The sequence below is a fragment of the Centroberyx gerrardi genome, chromosome 15 (assembly GCF_048128805.1).
Source record: "Centroberyx gerrardi isolate f3 chromosome 15, fCenGer3.hap1.cur.20231027, whole genome shotgun sequence".
NCBI classification, from domain to species: Eukaryota; Metazoa; Chordata; class Actinopteri; order Beryciformes; family Berycidae; genus Centroberyx; species Centroberyx gerrardi.
Genome location: NC_136011.1, coordinates 10,282,694 through 10,306,618, shown reverse-complemented (window position 1 = coordinate 10,306,618; position 23,925 = coordinate 10,282,694). Strand labels below are relative to the sequence as shown.

General features: G+C 41.9%; 1 protein-coding gene across 3 annotated transcripts in view; it reads left to right on the top strand.

Moving 5' to 3' along the window:
• Positions 1-23,925, top strand: part of tasp1 (taspase, threonine aspartase, 1) — a 31,813-nt gene that overhangs the window by 5,743 nt on the left and 2,145 nt on the right. For all 3 annotated transcript variants that reach the window (XM_078288665.1, XM_078288666.1, XM_071898015.2), the window contains exons 4-13: positions 327-395; positions 1,649-1,769; positions 3,144-3,228; positions 3,312-3,391; positions 4,316-4,422; positions 8,545-8,664; positions 8,802-8,880; positions 14,076-14,186; positions 16,190-16,297; positions 18,702-18,775. In XM_078288665.1, coding sequence (XP_078144791.1) covers positions 327-395; positions 1,649-1,769; positions 3,144-3,228; positions 3,312-3,391; positions 4,316-4,422; positions 8,545-8,664; positions 8,802-8,880; positions 14,076-14,186; positions 16,190-16,297; positions 18,702-18,775 — 954 coding nt within the window. The remainder of the gene's footprint in view (positions 1-326; positions 396-1,648; positions 1,770-3,143; positions 3,229-3,311; positions 3,392-4,315; positions 4,423-8,544; positions 8,665-8,801; positions 8,881-14,075; positions 14,187-16,189; positions 16,298-18,701; positions 18,776-23,925) is intronic.

Genomic DNA, 23,925 nt, shown 5'->3' with positions numbered 1-23,925 from the left:
GACCAGAGCGAATTACAATGAGTGTAACAGTAGAAGAAGCTTCAATTCCTTGATCACCAACATTACAAGCAACCAACAGTAAGGAGTGCCTACAGTAGAATGATCATGTGCTAAGAAACAAAATAAGAACTAAGGAGAGAGGTAGAACGTTTTATTTTTCTGTCCATATCTTCTCATATCTTCTCATATCTTCTCCATGTCTTGTGTCATTGAGTTCAATGAAGTACTGTGTGGATGGTGAAATCGGCAATGGGCTTATTTGTTGTGTTTATCCTACCTAAATGCTGACCAGTTCTCACCAAGCTGTCCATGTCTGTGTTTCCCAGGCTGTGGACAGACTCAAGGCTGGTGCCCTTGCAGTGGAAGCAGTGGCTGCAGCTCTGGTTGAGCTTGAGGTTGGTTTGTTAATTAATTTAACCCCACATTTGACCAAAAAACTTTCAATAATTTGACATATGTATGTGTTTATCCAAAATAGCTTTATGCTACTCCAGTCTCTGATGTATGTACATCCTGTTGGATGATGTAACGGGTGATTTTCCTCGGGGTTGGGGAAGAAAATAATAATGACACTGATGAACTCTCTAGCTCTGCAGCTGCTCTGCAAAAATGTGCGGAGACATGTGCAGTGCAGCAAGCCCTCAAGTTTATGTAAACTTTGCTTGTAGAATAACCAGATATGTATATACTGTATATATATATTTATTTTTTTTCGATACCACAAACCCAGTATGGGGTGCAATATGCATTCTTGTAACCATGACAGAGGTTTAAACTGTGCAGTGAAGGCAAAGCAGTGGGGAAGCTACCAAAATGAAATAAATTAAAAAAAGACAACAATCAAATACTGCGTCTCTCTTTAAATGCATACAAAAGCAAGAGAATTTAATACTTGAAAGTGGAAAATTCTGTACTTGTTGAATTTAGTTCATATTGGCTGTGACAACTCTGTAGAGACATGCACAGCACTTGCTGTGGTCGGAAGTGGAAGTGTGAATCAAGCAAAAATATTTGGAATATTCATGTAGATCTGCCCACAGCCCACAACTAAACCAGCGAAATTCCTGAGAGGTAGAGGCAAGCAGCCACAAAAACAGAGTCGAAAAGAATATGAATCTAATCTGAATCTAATTGGAAGGAAAAAGAACAGAGGGGCAGTTGGCTAGCTAGCCAATATTGTCCTGAAAACTGTGTCAAGATCATTATCCCAAACAGACTGCAGGCTGTGTGCAGCCTGGAATACGGACGAGTGGCATCAGTGTGCTGGACAGACAGATGTTTGACCGCTCTTCTCTCAACTCTGTTGCATGTATAGAGAATTTAACCACCAGCAGTTTCTTTCTTAATGTTCTAATATATTTTTGATCCTAATGTTTTGATCCTCATCCTGTAAATTGATCAGTGTGTTAATTAAGATTGGTGAGTATAGTAATTGTGCTTTTCTGGCACTAAAGCAGTGGTTTTAGGTCAGGTAGAACGTAGTACTGTTTGGAAATGTTGCCGTTGCAGCAGGAAAGAGGGGCCCATTGTGTCCTGATTAAACTATGTACAACAGCATGATTTTTCCTCAGCGTATGAACATTGACAATATGGTTGGTAGCAAACGTAATTTCATTCATGACTCTTCATGTTTTTAATTTTTTCTCAGGACTCTCCTTTTACAAATGCGGGGATGGGCTCCAACTTGAATTTGTCAGGGGAGATTGAGTGTGACGCGAGCATCATGGATGGGAAGTCGCTGCATTATGGAGCCGTAGGCGCCATTAGTGGTGAGTTACTGCAGATGTGTTGATATTTATGTAATACTGCTGTATTGTTGTGGCACAGAAGTGCAGTCACCTGAAAGAAATGGAAATGAGTCAAGCCTGTATCTGCTGTATGTTTTCAAAGATTTACCCTCTTGGATTTTGTAGGAGAGCATTGGCATCAGGAATTCCTATTAACATAGAGGGACCACCCAATCCTTGCCAGGAAGATAACCAGCACATACTATTAATGTGCTCACATCAGCATACTTGCAAAGAGTCTTGCTTGTAAGGCCTCCAACAAAGGCATTTTTTGTAAAACCTCATAATTTAGTCCAAACAGCCCAGGGGTGAAAACGGGCACTTGACATTTAGCCCAAAAGACAACAGATTGTTTGTATTACCATGTCTGCATGATGTAACATTTAGCCATATAATTTGTACATGATGAATGAACGTTTCTTGGCATAGATCTGAAATGCATTCTTGCCAGCCCATGTTTCTCATACGTTTTTTTTTTTTTTGCTCAATTTAGTAAGCTATGTTGAAATAGGGTGAAAGCTTTGAGAGCAAGCTATCTTTCATAGGTGTGCTCTTGTAACAAAGTTAAAAAAGAAAACATGCAGTACTACACAGTGAAATGAATGAATACATTACTTATGAAAACAAGCAAAGATATTACTGATAATACACAGAAGACCAACAGAGACATTACAGAAATCAAAACCATATTTGTCTGAACTTGGAACCTTAGCGTGGAATGAGATTCTCATTTAGTTCTTTTGAAGACGGTTCTATTTCCCTTATTTAATGGATTGCAAATTACTTCTAGGTTTCCAGAAATTGGGAATGGTTAGAATTAATATCTCCAGTAACTTCTGACAATGTACAAAGAACAGCAGTGAGTTTGATAAAACCCTACTACTAGGATATTTTCTACATTTACTTTAGGGCTAAGCATTAAAATGATTTTGGAACTAAGGTGGTGGCAAACAGATAACCTGATTAGAGCGCTCCAGCACGTTTCCTGTGTCTTTACAACCTGAAATAGATTAGGCTATATTGAACTATGCAGCCTACATTAAGACATCCATGGTTTCAGTGATTAATAGAAAAAGTCTTTATTGTTATAAATATTTATACAGTCCACTTGCAATCTAAGTCGTGATGTTTCTATGTATTTATATGAATTCATTCTGCCTGACGCAGCGCTAACTCATACCTGCTTTGGATTCTTCAGGTTGTGTTTCCTAGACGAGCCGCAGTATCTTTTTGGCTGTTATTGATTGGACAAAAGGATTACATGTTTTCAAAATCAAAATTAATAATTGATCATCTTGTTTCACTTATTATACTGTAATGTAACCATATGGAATGAATTGTTGTCTTTTCCTTCAGGTATAAAGAACCCGGTCTTGGTTGCAAACCGTCTACTGAGCGAAGCACAGAAAGGGAAACTGTCAGCTGGCAGAATACCCCCCTGGTGATTATCCTGGTCATTAATTAATGCTGTGTTAATATGATTCCATTTCCATTGTGTTAGTATTTTTGTCTTTCTATTCTCAGCTTTTTAGTGGGGCGAGGAGCACATGATTGGGCCGTGACCCATGGAATACCACCATGCCCCTCAGAGAAGATGGCCACCAGTGAGTATTGTTGTACTGATTCAATGGTCTTCTTCGCCTAAGAAAATGATTTTCTTTTTCTGCAAACAGCATCATGATGCACTTAGTATTTTGGAGAAGATAAGAACAATTAACTTGCTAGTGGAATCCCACTCACACAAGCAGCTGTTCATTTTTGTTAACGGTGCAGATTCATGCAATACACCACCTTTGTTTAACTATCACTGCTTTCTTCATTAGACTGTTATAATAGACACTGTGCAGACATCAAACAGCACTCCTTTCTGAATATTAAACATTTCTGTGCTAGAGGTAAACAAGATGAAACTGGGGGCTTGAAAACAGCTGAAACCAGTGATGTGAAAGGTTTTGTCTAGTGATTTCTATCCTTTTAAGATTTACTCATCTGGCAATCTGCCTCCCACCTAAGAAGTGTTATTTTTTTACTGATGCTGATTGCATCCCAATCAATTGATTGCGTTCCAGTCAATTTCTACATTTTTCTTAATTGCAGTAATTGTATTTGCTAGCTTTTCTGATTAAACGATTTGACAAGAGCAGAACGAAAAAGTGCTCTAAACAGTGCAATTAATAGCTAGCCGTCAGCAGCAGTTCATTTGCTGACAGATATTGAACCCTAATTTGGAGGCTAGTCATGTTCTTAGCCTGCTGCTCATTCTCATCGTCAGATTGACACGTCAGTGTTTGGGTCTAATGAGCACTGACAAATAACTGAGCCTGCTCAGTCCTCTGTAGACATCATCAGTTATCTCTTCATCTGTAAATGCATACTGCCATGAAGTGCTGTGAAGAGCTTTTGACCCTCAAGCTGAGATGAAATAGCAGGGCCTGGATGTGATTTCAAATGCAGATAATTACCATTACGCCTCACTTGTGTGGATGCATTTTAATGCCTTTTCAATGTGAATATTTTGTCATGCGCAGAGTTCAGTTTATCGGCGTACAAGAGGAACAAGCGCAAGATGGAGCTGGCAGAAAAAATGGACACAGGACATAACCAGACAAAGAAAAGACGACAATCAAGTGAAAATGTGAGTTATGTGTTATCAGTTAAATGAGATAAATCAATTATCTTTGCCCTACTATTATAAAATGTAGGCATAATCTGTGATAATTTGATGCTGCCTAATTTCTCATCCCAATAGAGGGTAATCGGTGTAAGAAAGATAAGATGAAATTTAATGATCCCTATAGGGAAATTGGGTCATTGTAGCAGCAAAGAATAGGATATACAGTAGATAAGAACAGAACAAATAGAATGTAATGACAACAACGCAGCAAATACAAAGGGTGTGTGTATGGTTGGAAGAAACCAAAGGAAATGAAGTATTTGATGAGGTTTTCAGTGGAGTGAAGGCACAGTATTGGCATCTTTCCCCTCCTTGTCTGCTGTGGTCTGGCTGCCACCACCTTGTTCACTCCACACGTTTAATTAGCTCTAAATACAGTATAGTATAGTAGAGGCATTTGTCTTGACATTGTCAGTGGTGATAAAAGGCCCAACATGTGCATAGTCCTCTAATCCCATGGGAGGAAACCATGGGATAATCATGACCTGGAGCTACCAGGGGTGTGGAGATCTCTCTATTGCACACACACAAACACACTCACCATCCACACAGGCAGACAGAGTGAAACCGTGCATGTTCGTTCCGTTGCTTTCGGATTCATGCTGTGTGTGTAATCTTTTTGTATCATTCACAGACTTGCTCAGTACCGCATTAACTTTTTAAATTGCTTCAGGCTAAATTGGCAACCTACATCAGGGCTTATTCATAAAACTCACCAGCAGGGATCACGTGACGTTATGGGTGGAGTGTTTTTCTTAATTCATAAACATGAAGAGTGCTTTTATTCTTTATTATTTTATGTCTTGTTTCAGGTTGGTCTAGCTGGCCTGATGCAGCTCACACAGATGTGGATAATCAGGGTGGCTATTGGATATGTAATGCTTAATTAACATGTTGAATTTCACTGGTTGTCATCTGGACTGTGGCTAAGAATAAGGCAGCGGTAATGTGGCTTCATCAAGGCAGTCGCAGCCCCGCTACATTTATGAATAAGTTCAAATAACTGAGCTGCAGATTTTGCGTCCCGCATTGCTCTTACCATTGAGTTTTATGAATATGGCCCATTATGTGGAAGAGTTATGTTAGAAATGGTTACCAGACCATAGTGGCATCCTTCACACATATATGCTAGCTGTTACCATATTGGGAAGAGGAATTTGTTCTTTCTGAGCCCAATTCAGATTTTGCTTAAAGGAAAGTAAGGAAAATTCCACCCTCTTACTCTCTTACACTGTTATGTATTACCAATCTGTGGTGTTCAATGCATTCCAGAGGTTATTTTGTGATGAAGTGTTGAGATTTACTTTTTTGGTGTACCCACTTTCCCTCAACCTGTCTTGTCTACTTCTACTTCAATTTGTGAGTTCCTACATTTCCCAGAATGCCTTTCGGCAACCCCCTGAGAACAGGCATGAAGTACGTGTAGGTGGAGAGAGCAATAGCAATAGTAAGAGCAAGAGTGAGTTTTTCCAGTTGAGAAAAGGCGAGAGTCGCACCCTTTGCCGAAAACGCAATATGTGTTGTGGCTGCATTGCTTTATGGTCTATTGAGGCTTCTGTCTGTGGAGAAATGGCTATCTCTTTCTCTGTTACAGTGGATTTGTCCCTGTATGATTGTTGAACATTGGTGTAAAATGGTGAGTCTAGAAAGAAGGCTTTGGTCTTTGATTCTGAGGGACTGACGCCTAAACCGGACATTTACCGTTGATGTTTTAGATAGCTGAACATTTTTCTGCTACTAAACTCCATTGTAGCTGCACTGCAAATATCTCAACATGTCGTCTATGTTTGGCCAGTTATCTGCGGAAATTAGAAAAATACACCATCAAAGAACAAAATGTCCACCGTCACACCGCCTGAAACCTTGCAATATGTTTAGCGCTCCTGTTAGTTTCCTGACGCAAATCAAGAAGTCTGCAAACCAAAAAAGGGAAAATACATCAAGTAGGATATGGTATAGTGTAGGAGGAAGCAATGTGACGACTCTCCACAACTAAAAGCCGTCGAGATTCATCCTGCCGTTCATGATCTCATGTTCTTATGGGATTATCAAAGGAGATAGCATTACCAGGATGCACGGAGGGTGAAATCGTTTAAGTGTGTTGAGTTGAACATACGCCCTGTGCATCCAGCGTTTCTGCATCAATAACACTTTGATCATAGAGCTGTGCCGTCTTTTCAAGGATGATTTGCGGAGCCAGATTGCAAAACCGACATCTCTCCTGTGGTACCAATATGCGCTCTCTCCGTCCCGGTGACAGGTGCTGCATGAGCCAGGCAGGCTGTTGCGGTATGTTGTGGGAATATCTCTGGCCACTGTGCCTCACTGCCTGGCACAGCTCTTAATGGCAATGAGAAGATACACCATGTATACATACATTATATAAAAATGCACAATTACTTTGTGGACTTTCCAAACACTTGGTATGCCATGACCAAGGCAAGTGTCTGTGCAAAGTTTCAATGCACTGAGCATTACAGTTGGAGAGTGGCTTGACGGTGAGCTGAGTAGAAAGCAGCTGGACTGGTGCTGCTTTCTACTCAACTCGCCACCAGCAGCAGCACAGCAGAGGGTGGGAGAGTTTAGCTTGGTTGGGATGTGAATTGTGGTAAATGGACTAAAATGTGCAAATGGTCATGGCTTGATGTATTGCACCGGTTTTGTTTTTGAACAGTGTTATTGTTTATCCAGTTCAATTACTTTAATCCTCAAGATGTAAGTAGATATTCATTAAAAAGAAAGAAGACTAACAACTCACATTGTTTGTTTTCTTAGGCATGTTAATGTGCAATATGATTGATATATGCATCAAGCGGCTTGTTAGCCTAATGAAAATTAAAAACATTTGAGTTGCCCTTCCTTCTCCCATTTGTCTTTTGCATGTTTACATAAACCCACTTGACCTATTGATGATTAATATGTGACCATTTGTGTAGCTCAGCTTACTACAGACCTAGACTTTATACAGACTCAGACTTTCATATATTACTCTCTAATGGTCTGTTATTACAAAAAATGAACACGTCAAGTCATGTCAACATGCAAAGTGTTATTTTACTTGAATTAAGGATTAACATAAATTTTCATATAAATAAATTAATCTGAAATAACCTCTATTTTTGTGTTACGAGTGATGACTGTTTCAGAGACTTGTGTGGGTTCTATGAAAAATGTTTATTGCAGCTGGTCTGGTTTTAATTTTCATACACAATGTACTTTTTATACCTCTCTGTTTGCCAAGCCATAAAATGTTCCCATTCATTTCTCTTTTGTTTTTTTTTACAGAGATTCAGGCACCTGTTTGAAAGCCGATTGGAGATGGTGTTTAGTGGCAGTTGTTCAGAGAAAAAATCTAAAGCATATCAGTATCAGCCAAAAAATGCCGTTTTTACTCATGGCCATTATTCACTGTGGATTTTTTCCCATGTAAGGACGCTGATAAGGAATGACAGGATGCTCCATGTAGCATTTTGAAATGACTGGCCCTGGTTCCTTCTGGCCTCAAGTGAGTCTGGAGACGGGACTGATTTAGGAGAGCGGGAGACAGATGAGAAAGGCTGCTGCTTTTTTTTTACTTTGGCTTTTCACTCCAGGTTCAGTGGAGATGTTCGGTTCCTGGAAAGAGCGGCGCTCCGATCATGTATCATAATGCCATTTTGCACATTTCCCCTGTAGAACTCGATTTATCATGCAGTCTGACTCATGATGGTTCACAAACAAGTCGCTTCCAAAGCAAACTGCAATCAGGGAAGGAAAGCAAACGTTTGAAATCACAACACATTTTTGATGAAATATGGAGGGGATGAAAGAATTATTTATCAATTTCTCATACAGTGTGCTTGTTCATTTTGGAAATGCCCCATGTCAAAGAAATGCTCTGCTTCAGGATGTGAACGTTGGCTCAGCTGTTTCTTCTCTTCTTCTTCTCCTCATCTCTCCAGCTTTGTTCACTCACTTTGTATGTAATTTTCACTGAAACCAGGCGTGTTTTAAACCTACCTCAAAAACCTGCAATAGTCCATGACTGTTTGGTGTTTGTTTTTCCTCTTCATGTGACTCCTGTCTGTCTTCATTGTGATGCAGGAAAATGGCTCGGCGTGCCTGGACACAGTGGGGGCCATCGTGGTGGACCAGGAGGGGAACGTGGCTGCGGCGGTGTCCAGCGGTGGCCTGGCCATGAAACACCCAGGCAGGGTTGGCCAGGTTAGTCACGCCCTTTCCTCTCTCTTCTGCAACTTTATTGTTTATGTCTGTGTCCAAATTACAACTTCTATCATTCATGACTGAGCCTCGATGTGCTCGCTGAATTGAAATATTCAGTCTCTTCTCTCTATTCCCAGGCTGCTCATTATGGATGTGGCTGCTGGGCTGAAAATGCCTGTAATATGAACCCTTACTCTACGGCAGTGAGTACCTCAGGTATACCACAATACACTCTCTACAACCCACTGTGTGTGTGTGTGTGTGTGTGTGTGTGTGTGTGTGTGTGCATAACTTTTTTCCACTCACGATGAACGTTTGCCACCAGCCTGTGTTGCGTTCTGGAGATGATATGAATCAGACACACATATTTGATGGGGGCCTCTTATTTTGCCTCAGTGAGTCAAGCTTCAAAAAGCCTGATAATACTTTCCAGTGACCCTCCATCCATTCCTGCTGAGTGATTCTCATCAGTCACTTCCTCGGCTGATTGAGTCATCGTGCTGCGCTCTTTGTTAGTCAGCTGCGTGCCAGGTGCGTTGCGAAGCTCATTGGATTTGCAGTGACATTTGACATGGGACACCTGCTGTGGATGTGATAGTAGGAGAGCCTCTGGGACAGTGTAATAGAAAGCTGGTAAATTTGCGGATTTCAGCGTTGGAGAACAGTTATCTAACGGGTTCAGCCTTTAAGAGGTCATGTTTTTGTTGCCGGAAATGAGCCATTTTTTAAAAATGTTTTGGATGTCTTAATTACAGTAAAATATCAGGGCATAGGCTCATGTATATCCTGTGCAAAATATACCAGCTGCCTGGACATTACTGAGGGTTTTACTACCATTTTACTGCCATTAACAGTTTTTGTTTATTATGGTAGATCTAGGTCTACAGGCATGTTTTATGTATTATTTAAAAAAGATCAAGCATGTTTCATAGTATCACATAGAGTGAACGATCAACTAGCTACTGATGCTATGCTTTGTCTTTTTGCCTGTTAGCAGTACAGTAAAGTTATTCATTCTAACCACTCTGCCTCCGACACTGAAGATGGACAAATATTTTAAAGTGGATATGGCTAATACCTTTTAGTGGATGATAAAAATACAAAATAGATGTTCAGATTTGGTTCAGTGGCGATCTAAAAATGCGTCGTGGATGGGAAACTGTGAGTGGAGGTTAGAGTGTCCGTCTTTTGTTCCACTTAGCATTGTCTCTCTGTGTGCACCAGTATACTGTGTTGCTGGCTATGATCTGTTTTGGCAACTTACATCTGCATTATAGAACATCTTCTTTGCCGCTTTAAGGTTTTACTCACAGTTCATGATTTTCGGGTTTTCCCCTTTCCTTAATTGTTGGTAGAAAAATATGAGAGCAGCTTGTCACCAACATGTGAAATGTCTGCATCCTCATGTATAGTAAGTACATTACTCAGAAGCCAAATGAGATTTTCTGCTCCGCCTCTTGTTTCTTTTTGAGACAGCCCTGAAGCGCAGGGTGTTTAGGTTTTAAACTAATGCAGACTGTCACATGAACAAAGACATCCTTCCCTTTCAGGACCGATCTGCCATTTTCAACAAAGCAACAGCATTCTTGTTGCACATATTTATACAATGTATACGTGCATGCCTTGGTCTTTTCAGAAATAAGAGTGCATGCCTCTTTGAGCTGAATGGAACTTCGCCGTTCGTGAGCTGTACGGTTCTGGATGTGAGATATATTTCTGAAAGAGGCTATATTAGCCCACTTCCTTTAAGATGTGTAGACGCTTGTCTGCAACATAGCTTCTGGGGAACATTAACTCTTTTGATGTGGATCTGCAGCCAAATGCATCTCAGTGCAGAGGAGCTGATTTGATCAGACAGGCCGTAGCTGGAGTCATATGTACTTGGGCCACTGAGATAGCCAAAATTTCTCATCACTAAAGCTTGCCAGAATGGAGAGATGCAGATTAATATGCCAGGAAACACAATTAAACCCAAGTCAAAAAAATGACTTTGAAACTGCCCATTATTTTACAGAAATGATTCTTAGGGGCAAGGAAGTGACTTTAACGATTAGACACCCTGTAAAACTGTAAGTGACTTTGCATGAGGTACTGGTGGAAAAGTATTTTACTGTTAAGGTAATGTGCTTCCTTTTACCTTTTACTGTAATCAGAGGCTCAGCTCTGAGAGGCCCCAGTGTAGCGTACGCACAGCACTAGCTCTTCTCAAGAAAAAGTGTTTCCGGTGTGTCGATGCAAGACCTTTCCTGTAACAGTCTCTGACACATTCCTTTGAACCATAAAAATGAAAACACATCGCCTTTGTCATCAGTCAGAGGCCGTCAGCTCAGCAGACCTGTGGTCAGTGTCAGAGCAGTTGCAGGCTCTCGCCACGGAAATGTATTCAAAGCCTCCTTGCTGTCACTAATGTTACATGACTCAGAACTAGAAATCACTTTTGTTTTTTTTGGAAATTGGTTCAAAAATCCAATATTGTATAATAATACAATACAATAAGTTTTTGTTTTAATATTCAGTATTACAGATTTTTTTTGTTTGTCTGTTTTTTGTCTGTTATAAAAGAAAAAAGTGACTAAATGTTTGCTCTGAAGTGATATGTGACACTGCTCAGTTGTGAACTTGAAGTTTCACTAGTAGATGAAAGGCATTACTCTGCTTAGTGGCTAACAGGTGATACAAAGTGCTCCTATTGTATATTCTATATCCTAATTATTCTTATTGGACTATCAGAGTGGGCCCATCACTGACAGGCAATTCCCCAATCTCATATAGTATTTAGAGTGAATATCCAGCAGTGCCAATCTGATCGATCATAGCACTCTAAGTTACCATTAAGCTAAGCTATTGCTTATCATTAGTCTGTGGAATAAAGGCGTTCCATGAGTACAGGCTCTCCAGTCTTCCACTTAATCTATTCTGTATTTATTAGTTAATTACTCAAACAGCGTAAGACTATCTCGGTTAGAGTCTACATCTATTTATCTTAGCAGTCAAGCCTGGTTGTTTGCACTGTATATTTTTTCACCTCATCCCCTGTCTTCCTATATTGTGGGTATGCCTTTCATGTGAGTCAAAACTGAAAACTCTTTCCTTATGGGGATGGAAAGCATAATGTGTGTTCCAGTACGACACCTGTTTTTAATTTCCCAACTTGAAAGGCATTCCCATCAAAAGAAACAGAAAAACAATCATTTTGGTACTGACACAGGGAGTATGGTCCTCACCCTATATGTCACCCTTTCTTCCCCTCACCCTCACCCCCCACTCCTCATCCCCCCCCCCCCCCCCCCCCCCCCCCCCCCCCCCCCCCCCATTCTAGCATTCTAGTCCACTTTGTAATATGCGGCTTATGTGGGTCTTTTTGTTTTGTATGTGTTGACCTCTTAGTCGGGCTTTTTCTTTGCTGTGGCCGGCGTGAGCACAGTTCGCAAGTCGGCAGTGTTTCCTCTTGCTGTTGTTGGCCGTCACACACTGTGCCCAAGTTTGCTTTATTCTATTTACATTTCTCTTGTATGGAGCTGCTGCTTTCTTTCGTCCGTCCCTCCCGCTGCAGCTCCAGTTCCAGTGTGGTTGTGCTGCCATAATATCCATTTCCCCTGGGACAGAGCAGCTTATGGTAAACACAGTACAAAGGGCACAGTACCTGGCCAATCCGACATTCTGCTCTCGTTAAAAAAGAACTTCAAATTACTCCAGGCATCTGGTTGCCACAGTTACCAACCTGCGTACAGTTTTGTTGTAGTTACCTGATATTTTATGGGGCCTTCATTTGTGTTTACAGAAACAACAAGGCTATATTCTTCAGTCTTTATGGGTTTTCTCTGGAGCTTTTGCCAGATGTCTTTTGTTTTCACTTTCAGGTTTCTTTTCCCTTTCCAAAGCGCTGGCAGACTTTATGTTTGAGAAAGATCATATTGTAAGCATGCCACATACATTCAAGTTCTAATTTTCCTTGTACATTTTCCCTAGCAACAACATGTATTAGTTGAAATTCCTACATTTGTGTCCTTAAAGCAGGATGTAGCTTATTATCTAAAATATGAAATAGCACACACCTGCTCTACTTTGTCTTGGAGGTTGTAGTGGGCTGCCCATTCTTTATTCTTTTTATGGTTCCTAGTTTACTTAAATGCTCAACAAAATGCTTTATTTTTGTACCTGAGCCTTGCTACATATTGCATTCAGGAGACCTGACAGAAGATCATGAACTGATTGCAGCCTGCTGTAGCACACCCTGCTGGCACATCTCCGATTTTATTCTAATTAATTCAAAGGATTTAGTTTATGGCATGAACACAGTGTTAAAAGACAAACACTAGGCCTCTATATTGCGGTTGTGTTTTTTTGTGGACCCTAAGGAAAGCTCAAGTGCTTTTATAAATTGTCAGCAGTATTACATTTGGTGTGCTGCCATGTACTTATCCCTACAGCTATGTGGCATGTCTCAACTCTCCAAAGTTGATAGACATCTCAGTAGCACTTTACCGTTTAAGCAGTTTTTCTAAAACCGAGGTTACATATAATGGTAATATGTCAATTTGACAATTATTAGTATAAAATAAATGTGTAACAGTGCTTGAGACATATTATGTTGCAGGTACACATACACATAAAAACACAGCTGGGCAGCAGTAGCCTAAAGGTTACAGAAGTGGGCTTAGGACTGGAAAGTTGCTGTTTTGAAACCCTGGACCAGGAAAATCTGGGCAGAGGAAAGGAAATGAGAAACACTCTTTCCTCCTTCAGCAACTACTGCCGGCCTGCCCTTGAGCAAGGCACTTAACCCCCAGCTCCAGTGGAGCTGCTCACTGGCCAACAGTGTGAGACTGTACTGGGTATGAATACCTGTAGCTTTGTGAATGTGAAGCAGGGACGTGTTGTCAACTTTCGCTGGACAAATAAAGGTTAAAAGAATCACACTGAGAACAACATGGTAAAATTACCAGCACTGAAACACCAGGCTGAAAACAATTGTAAATATCACCGCACTTGTTTTTCTGCATATGAAAAACATTAATCCCTCCATTTCACAATTCTTTGTGTAATTGTTCCATTACTGAACTTAGTCACCAGAAATATTGGAAGAATGTGATCTTTTAACACGTTTTTCAATATCAAAGCATAGTATTACAAATGGTAATCAGGGAGTGCTCGTACATAACCATCTCATCAAAATTCAATTAAACATAGCAACTTCAAGATGTGACTAATACCATAAACAACAGAACCTGTTAACTTTTTAAACGTCCAAGTCAAATTGTTTTTGTGGTTTGCTTTATAAGTGCAGCAGAGGTCTCCAAGCCAACTCACGATAGAGTGTGTGCAGTTTTGATTGAAGGCAGGCATACTTAAAAAAAAAATAAGCTGAGATAAGCTCATGTTCTCACCCCTGTCTGTGTGTCTTTTGCCAGGCTGTGGAGAGCATCTGATTCGCACCATGCTGGCACGGGAATGCTCTGCTGCCATGCAGTCTGAAGATGCCCACCAAGCGCTGCTGGAGGCTATGCAACACAAGTTCATCAGTGAGTCACACAGCCTGATTCCCGGCCCTTTGCACACACACAGATTGTCAGCCAAGCAAGTGTTTGCAGACACACAGTTATGCATGGGGAAAATTAAAACTACCAAACAGATGTAAAATAAGAATGAGCTAACAACTGGAAACAGCGGAATCAAAGGCATCAGAAGAGACAGCGCTTGATTTATGGATCATTCTCATGTGTTTAAACGGGGCATTCAAATGTTCCACACATTCATATTTGACAGCCACAGTTATTTTGGGAGATATAAATGTTTTGTTGACAGTTGATGCGAAGATGTTTTCATTGTTTTCAGAAGTGGTCAGTTTTTTTCAAAAAGCTTGTTAATGGTGTTTGTCTCTGTGTTCGCTGGGCCTGTGAATGAGAGTGACCACTGGCATCGCTCAGAGAGGACAGAGCAGAGGGGGGAAAGTATAACACAGACTGTGTGGGAACATGTGGCGGTTTGAGCCTTGTTCTGGCCTCCTTTAGAAGTCCGTCCCCATGCGTTGGCTTTGTCACGGACATCTGTAACACCAAGACAGTTGGACGGGCTGGATGGAGTCATTTTGAAGTTAATTCTTCTGTTGTTTCCTTTCGAGGCACACATTAAGTTAAACAAAGCTCCATAAATCCTGCCTCAGCGAGAAGCAATGATGACAGTGCCTGTGATGTGGAGGCCTCTCACTCAAGTTACATGATCCATTTAAGTCAAGTTCTCTAAATAGAACATATATAATGACCATAGCATCGGTTTTTAGCTTAAAGTTGAGCGATACCTGCTCTTATAGATGTAACTGTGCATGCAAGAGTTAATATGAACACATCTGACTGTGATAAATAATATAGAGTAGCATCGAATCACAGGCTGGTTCAGAGAGATCACTTTGCATAGTACAGTAAGTCTCATGGCATGGATACACCCGCCAAACACACACACACACACACACACACCCACATACTCACAAATGGTCTAAACTCATTAAATTTATTCTTGTTTTGATTGTTATTGAAGGGTAAATTAATGGTGAACATTAAGGCAATAATTGAACCTCTTGCATGTTTACAGTGTGCAGAGATGTCAGATTTATTATGGAATATTTAACAAAACAGCAATTTAAGGGCCTTTTAAAATGTAGCATAAATACCAGGATTTTGTGTGAATGCGGTCCAAGCTATACTCAAAAGTCTTTTTATAGAGTGTTGAGCAAGGGGGCATTACTACAAGGAACCAAAATCAGTGTGAAACGCAAAAAAGAAACAATGGCGTGCAAACGCAACAATAATATTTTTATGAAATGCCACGATTGTTCTTGTTTTTCTTAAAGTTGTTGCTGTGTTTAGATGTTTCTAGACATGCTGTAGCTGTTCTTATTTTGTTTCTTTCCAAACCAAGCTCTCCCACTTTATTTCCTCACACTAAGCAGCCAATCCAATTTTTCTTGTATATATGACACCTCATTGAAGCACATTGAAGTTTAGTCAGGTAGCAAAAAAGGTTCTCATTCCACACAATGAATTTTTGTGTTCTCTGTTTGTCTTTTTAAACGTAAGCTTAAAAGCCGTTAAGTGGAATGTAGCCGGATGTTTTTCTTCAAATGAAGCATTGTGCTGGAGTAGTGTACACAGTGTGTAGAACAATAATTACACCACCTATCATTAACTTATGTGCTAAAACCTGCCCATACAAATGGAATGAAGTGTTTGTTACTGAACAGTCTGCTTAATAAAATAAAAGCATTGGGACAGAATAATTGCTTTCAGTTGTTTAACTTGGCCCAGAAAGGTAGACAACTTGAATGGGAATTTTTTACAGATCCTTCATTTGATTAAAAGGGCTGTGTTTTGTCTAGTTTTCACATTTATTAACGCTAGTTTGTTACGTCTGAGCGGAGAACTTAACAGTAAACAGGAGACGATACTGACTGAGGTAAAAGCTGTTCTTCTTGCCATGTTTGTGCCATGTTCAGTCATCTTAAGTGTGATGCTTTCTGTTGTGTATGCAGGCTCACCCTTTCTGGCCAGTGAGGATCGTGTTTTGGGTGGGGTAATTGTCTTACGCTGCTGCAGATGTGTGGAGGCTCAGCCATCTCAAGATATCCAGGGCGCACTGGGTAAGACATTCATCATTTCCAACCCTAATCACACACAAACCCCACGTCACAACTGCTGCTAGGTAAAGGAGCGGCGGTGGATATTTACAAATCCATCATCAGATAGCTGGGGGGAGGGGGAGGAGGCGCTGCGGCTTTCCTGGCGGGTGGTCCGTGTTTTAACTTGCACAATCAGGCTCTGGTTTCACACCCTTCGTCTCAGGTTCAAACAGAGACCTCCCACTACAGAATCAACCGCTAATCTTCAGATAAGTGGAGGCCTTCTCCGCACTGCCCAGCCCGGCTGCTCGTGTTGATGGATCTGGTTTCTCTACCTGGAGCCCCTGGGAACGCTCCCTTCTGCCATCGTGGCATATTATGTGTTGGCCTGTGTTCTGTCCTGTCAAGGCTGTTTGGGCCACATCTTCAAGCCCATACACCACACTGCCATGCCAGAGAGAGAACCTCTGATATGCTGAAACACAGAAGCAGAAAACAGATGTCCAGGGTTTATCTCTCTGTCCTTTAGGTCCAGTGATGGGAACAGTCCAGGAGGGACTTTGATGGGTATCTAGTGCTTGATCAGAGCTCCTCTCTCATCTGGCTCCCGTGTTTGATCTTTCATACAGTCTTAACCTATATCTGCCCACTGCACTACTAGCAGTAGATACATTTCACAGGACTTCAGTGCATCCTTCAAAATATAAATTTGTACCACTTTCATGCTTGTGCTCCTGCAGGTGAGAAAAGCAGTCGGATATCCCAGGGTACTTCCTTCACTTTGCAAGATACTGACAAGCAATTTCCCATATATCTTGGAGGGGAACACCACTCGGTTTAAGAGTTACTTTTTCTACACTGTTTTTATGGCCAAAATATATTAATCCATATTTGTGATCATGAACAATTCCCCCACGTAGCTAGAATAGATTAAATTGACTCTTTGATTGACTATACAGTATGTTTAGGCCTTGAGCTAGTATACCAGTCAAAAACGAATACATTCCCTCCAACATGCTTTAAGTTCTGCAGGGTCAATTCAGCGTTGGGGAGCTTCCTGGCCACTTTCCCTATGGAGATGAATGGGAATACTAGATTGGTGGAGCCATACTGCTTAAGTAATTGTACACAGCAGCAAATGGTGATTGGATGGCAGTGGTTTTTGGACAGACAGCTTGAGCTTGCATTTAATTTTTGGCAGAGTGCATCATAGAAAAATCTCAAGATTCTGGTGCTGGGTCACGAACCACACTCAATGTATGCAAGGTTTATGTGATTAGTTTTAACACAGGCTAGTTTAATGTACTCAAAGTTATTTGTCCCAGTAGTGGGGAGTGGTGGGGGGTGAAATTTGAAGTTGAGGGGTAGAATTGTTTACAACACATTTTAGTGTACAGTAAAAAAACAATTTCACACAGCTTATGTGTGAAATTACATACGGTAATATCTAGGGAACCTATAGCAGCGTGCAATCAAAATGGATACGTCAAAAACTAGAAAAAATACTGATTTAATCCTGTTTAAGCAAGAATTGCACCTGCCAAAAAGGGCAATAATACCATTTTATGCCAGTACATGGACCAGAAGCAGCAGCTGTGTATCACTTGTTTGGGTGCTTTCAGAGTAAACATCATAACTTCACAACTTTATTTCAAGTTAGTGTTTATTACAAACATGCTGCAAATTGAGGCCTCAGTTACACAGAAACCAGCGGAGGCGTTGTTCAAGTTCACTGAACAAAGAGGAGCAGCTGTTTCTGTCGCAGGAGGCGACGACATCTTCATTTGGAATTGACACTAATGGCTGATGACCAGTGAGGAGCTATTCATGTTATCTATATCATCTCAAACGATGACATTTTCCAAAATGCCACTTGCACAGTGATTGACTGCGCCTTCCAACACTTGGCAGGGGCCGTGTTTGTTGCTGTTTGTGGATTGTAAGCCTCGTTGTGAAAGAGTGTGGACTGCCTCCGCAACCACAGATCGGATTACAGTGGACCGGGAAGGGCTCTGTGTTGATTTACAAGACTAAACAGTCCCTCAGTATCTCTACCACATCCTTTTGGCGCTGTAATTAAGTTTCACGTCCAACTCACAAGTTCCACCTTCCTCTGCAGTTATGTTGCAACTGCATGTCATATATCTTCATGATGTATTATGGGCGTGCTCAGTGTTTGCCGCATTTGAGCATTCCTTGCCACCTGTCAAAATGAAACGTTTTTTCCTCTGGCAGATGGCAAGGCTTTATTGATTGTGTAACGCCTCAGCTTGACAGAAATTGAACCTCGACTGAATTACTAACTTAAGGCTTTTTTTCCCTTCTCCGTTTTTGTTTGTATTATTCCTCTTCTCTTATCCTCTTCTTTCCTGTTCTGTCCTTTGTCCACTCCGTGTTTAACCTTTTTATCTGTGTGTTTTCACAGTGGAGTTCCTATGGAGTCATACCACAGAGAGCATGTGTGTCGGCTACATGTCTGCCCAAGATAGCAAAGCCAAGGTGAGCTTCCCAGTTTGCTTCACAAGCAAAAGATCTTGACATGCGTTTCGAAGAGACTAAATTCTCATGGTTCATGCGTTGAATATAACCATCTTTAACTCATTACCTGTTCTTTAAGACTGTACAGGCATGGCGGTTGGCTAGCATCACAGTGTGCAGACTAGGTTAAAGAAAAATCATCACAAACAGGCACATTGGCATGTTTGCAAAATGAATGATAATTATGCATCATTGACCAGTGCCAATGTGTTGAAGTTACCTCAGGCGTGTTGTTTTCATAATTTATGAGCGCTAGTTTGTCTTCTCTTTTAATGACTTACAGTCACAGATTTGCTTCAGGCCGTATGAAGGCTGTTTAACATCAAATTTTCCAGAATGTATGATGATGTTAATTAGAAAAATGTGATAAAACAAACAAATTAGTCTTCTGGAAAAATAACTGTTTCAGTGATAGGGCAGGTTTGTGAAATGTGTCGGACTGCAGAATAGGAAATGTGATTGCATAAAAAGCAGTGGACCTGAGCCAGCCTCCTGCCTGTTGTTTGACTATTCCTCCTGAGCAAATTGCTCAATTTACAATATTATATAAAAGCAGGAATTGGCTACAGTCAGAGAATAAATAGGAAATGATCTGTGGTCCCTGCACTGTAGGTGAAATGCTTGATTTTTATTTAGACTTGAAAGCCATGTGTTAGTGAGTAGGAAATTTACCAATCAAAGATTATTTAGGAATAATAATAATTTTGTAGAGATCTCACTGTCAAGCTGTAATCAATCTTTTATTCTCCGCTATCCAAAATACACATGCACACACACACACTAACTCATTCTTCATTCACCTATGCCGAACGAGATTTAAATTCCTTGTTCGTGTGTATTTTTGTAGAGATCTCGCTGTCAAGCTATAATCAGTCTTTTATCCTCTACTATCCAAAAATGCACACACACACACACAGACTAACACTTCCTCATTCTTCCTTTAAGAGATTTAGATTCCTTGTCTTTTTCCATGGATCCGTGGTTCTCCTGCAGATAGGAACCTGCTGTTTTGTTTGGTATGCAGTCTGCTGGAGGCCTTGGCTATAGGATTGTGGGACTAAAAACCCTTGCAAAGCTCACAGTAGATCCTTGCAACTTTCTTGTGGCAAAATTTAAAAAAAGAAAGATGCCACAATAAAACATCTGAGTGGACCATGAATGAATGAGTGGAAGATGTGGATGTGCGTCTCACTTGATTTACTAAGAGTTTGAAGTGGTGTCTGAAGCAGCAACACAGCTTAATGCTCCGAGTGGTGTACTGGCTCGGCTCAGACTGATTCCTTTTGCTGATGTAGCTCTGTCGCTGTATGAAGAGAGGGCACTGTTGTTCAACCCTGGTTCAGATTTCAAAGTATTTGCCCTTCCTCCCTCCTGCCTCTCTCTCTCTCTCTCTCTCTCTCTCTCTCTGTGTCTATATCTCTCTGTCCTTCTGTGTCTCTCGTCATTCCCCTCGCTCTGGCCTTACCTGGTCCTGTAGTACCGCGAACAGAGTTTACTGCAAGTCACGCACCGCTGGGGATATCAGTATCAATCTGCATATTTGCTAAATGTGCTCTGTGTATTGGGCTTTGTGGCGGAATGTGAGCATGCGAGCTCTCCTTTCACGCCTGTGCCAACTTAACGAGGTGAGCAGAACACGCTGAACTCTATACTGTGCAGGGACACTTTCAATCACCAACCATCGCCCTCGTTCACCAGTCGTAGTTAGTTCCCTTCACCTAGGTGTGCGTTGTATCTACGGGTGGAGGTCTAGGACACATCGGGTTTCATCGGATTTCATAGATGATATTTGGAAGCTTTCTGCCATGATATGATATTCATAGCACCTGTCCTGACAAAAAAATCACACCTGTATTCTCGATAGATGTGTCTGAAAAAATGATTGGCCTACTGATAATTCAGTTGAGAGCGTCATAATTTAGAAGTTGATTTGTTTTATTTAGATTTCTTTTTTTTTAATCAAGTGACTCTTTTTTTCTCCGGAAAGAAATGAAGCTTTTCCATCTAAGTAATCATGTGGAACATTGTGTTCGTGCCTCATGCCAATATATTACAGACCGGTAAACATCAACAAAATCGTTGTCACAACAACTACAAAGTGATCAGTTTCAAGAATCTGTAAATGTGCCAGTTTCCAGTCATTTTAAACAGTTGGGTGACCACTTCCACATGAGTACTTAGGCCAGGAGCCACTGGGGTTTCAGGTTAACACAACCGTCCATGCGTTCCACTGAGACGCTCTGGAACAGAGAAGACTTTAAGCCTTTAAGGGACAGTCCTGGAGCAGGGTCCTGGAGCAGGGTCCTGGAGCAGGGTCGGATATACAGAGGATTTCAGCGTTCCTGTGTGGATGTAGGTGTCCAGGCTGTAGGGGTTGAGGAAAGGGACCAGCCAGCTCCATCCGCAGCCTTAGCTGCTATTCTACAGACATTCCTCCCATTCCTGCTGGCATCCCACTGGGCGTTGCTGACCAGCCAGTCAGGGTCCTCCTTCCGCCGCTCTCCTGCGATAAGAACATGAAAGGCCTGATACACAGGAGCGCAAGTATTTAGGACAGAGGTCAGACTGGATTTGCATTACTCCCTATAGCAGGTTTACGTCTCTCGTGCAGTGTTTTGATCCGCAGATTTGTACGTATATATTTCTGGTGATAAATGACAGCTATTATAAACCCCAGGAGAATGGTGAAGCGTGCTGTAGCTCAGTCCCGACTTAAGGCCAATCTTGCAGACACTGTACTGGCAGACTCCTCTCAGTTTCTTTTTTCCCCTACTCTTCAATCAGGTGTTTTTGTTTCTGGGAAAAGGGGGGCCTGCATCCTAATCCTTTTGACATTGGACTGCGGGAAAAAAAAGCGATAAAACGGCAGCGCTAGGGAGAAAGGGCGTCTGGTTTCATTCAAACGCTCACCTGTGTTTGCATTGGATAAGACATCAGGACATCAAGCCGTGTTTTACAGAGCTCCACAGAGCTGCATGGACAGGCCAGTGGCGCTGCTGCTGAAACAGTTAGGCTATTGTTTTATTGTCTGTCATGATTGGACAGATGAAAGAGAAGTGCAGGATCCGCAGCACCGCGGCCCTTCTCTCTGTATGGCTCCGCTCCCTCCTCCTGGACATCATTACCACTATAAAGCTTGTTGCTGCTCAAATTGTCTAAGGCCAGAGAAATTCAAACGGCGTGCGATTCAGGCCTCCTGGCTATTGTCTGCTTTGTCTGTCACACGACAAATGTCTTTTGTTATGGTACATTTTGTTTTTATTTTCCATCTCGCCTGGAGAATGAATGGCATATGATTGTTTTATTTATTTATTTTTTTAAGGAAAAGAATGTGAAAACCACAACACACAAGCAGCAGCATACTCATTGCGCTATATTTATCCTCTGGCCTCCTCTGTGGTGTTAATGTGTGGCTTTTCCAGCTCCTAAACACATTCATATCACCAAAGCATGTTGTTTTTCGCCAACAGATACAATGGAACTTTGTGTTTTTCGCGTTATGTTTTGACTCAACCATCATTCTGTCATGTGGTTAACTTCAGTCACTGGGTAACAAGCTGACAACAGGCTCACTGCAGCTTCGCGTGTGTGTGTTTTTTTCTGTCTGTCTGTTCAGGCATCTAGCTATCCTAATTGTTCCCCCCATTCCTTCTCCGCTCTGTCAGCCCCATTGCCTTGATGGTGAGTGTGCCTTGCTCCTATGAACATAGGTTCCAGGGCAGGGAATCATTAGATGAGTTCATTAGACAGTGAGGTGTGATATATTACGGAGGGGCAAAACTCCCAGCAACAGGCGACAAAGTGGAATGTACGGTTTAAAAACTGTTGAAGTATCCAAGCAACAAGATCTTCCTATGTGGTCAAAAGCAGTAATGATGAGACAACTCCTTGGCCACTGTCACCAATCAGAGTTGCCAAAAAAAAGTTGCCCTTTGTCTCACTGCCCAGTCACTAAGGGTAACACAACAACTCAGTTCCAGTCTGAGTATTGCGGTACTGAATTGTACTGCTAATGGCCTTGGTGCAGGCTGACTAAAAGGATTAAAGGCTTCCATTCAAGTGAATCAGATTGCGCTGGAAACTGCTAATCAGAATCTGTAATTGGAGCGAGAGCAAAGGCAGGCAGAACATAAACAGACACAACAAATGTGTGGTTGTTAATTAGTAATATAGTGTTACACGCGCTGTGTCTTGATGTTGACCAGACCCGATGTCACAGGAGTGTGGGGACACCTGTTGTCTGACGACTGAGAGCCTGAAGCACCCACTCACCCTGACTGGCCCTGGAACCCGGGGATATGAACTAGCACCCTAGCCTGGGAGAGGCACATGCGTTGCTCTCAGTACTGTGGTCGGGTAATTACTCGCCTGTTTGGTTTAGAAAGCCCTCGAGTGTTCCTGCTCACTAACTCAATTTATCTGTGGTGTCGGGTTGAAACAAAAATGAAGGCCTCAACGGTGTGGCGCAAGGGTCGCGTCTATGGGTGAGCTTCAGGACACATTGGGTGTCATCATCAGAAGCAGGTCAAGAAGAAAGAAATATAGCTAGCTCTTTCCTTCTGACATACAAACATCAAAAGGGAAACATTTAGCATGTCACCCATAGTGGATTGTGACTCACTGACGGGTCTTCACTCTAAACAGTTTAAACAAGCCCTCTCTTTAACCCCGTCCTCAGAAGATGAAGGGAAGATGAGGAACACAGAAAGGGGCACTGGAGGCATAATAGCCCCTGAGAGCGTTGCCATGTGTGCTTGGCCTTGTCTGGCTGTTGTCCCACGGTAGTGACAGCTGCCCTCTGGGTGCCAGGGGCCAGAGTTCAGGCCTAAAAAAAAAGGCCCAGAGCAGAGATGATAGGCTCCTGCGCCTGGAGGAGTGACGTCAGGCCTATTCTGCGGCCTGGTCAGCGGGCCGAGGGACTCTGTCCCCCCCAGGGCCCGGGCCTGTCTTAACCTCTGTGGAGAGAGAGGAAGGACTATGACCGCCATTATTGGCACAGGGAGAGTCGGCCACCTTTGATCCCCCAGTGGAAGCTTCACTCCCAGCCTCACAGCTGTGTTTGCCCCCTCCTCCTCCTCCTCCTCCTCTTACTCCTCTCTCCTTCTGCTCAA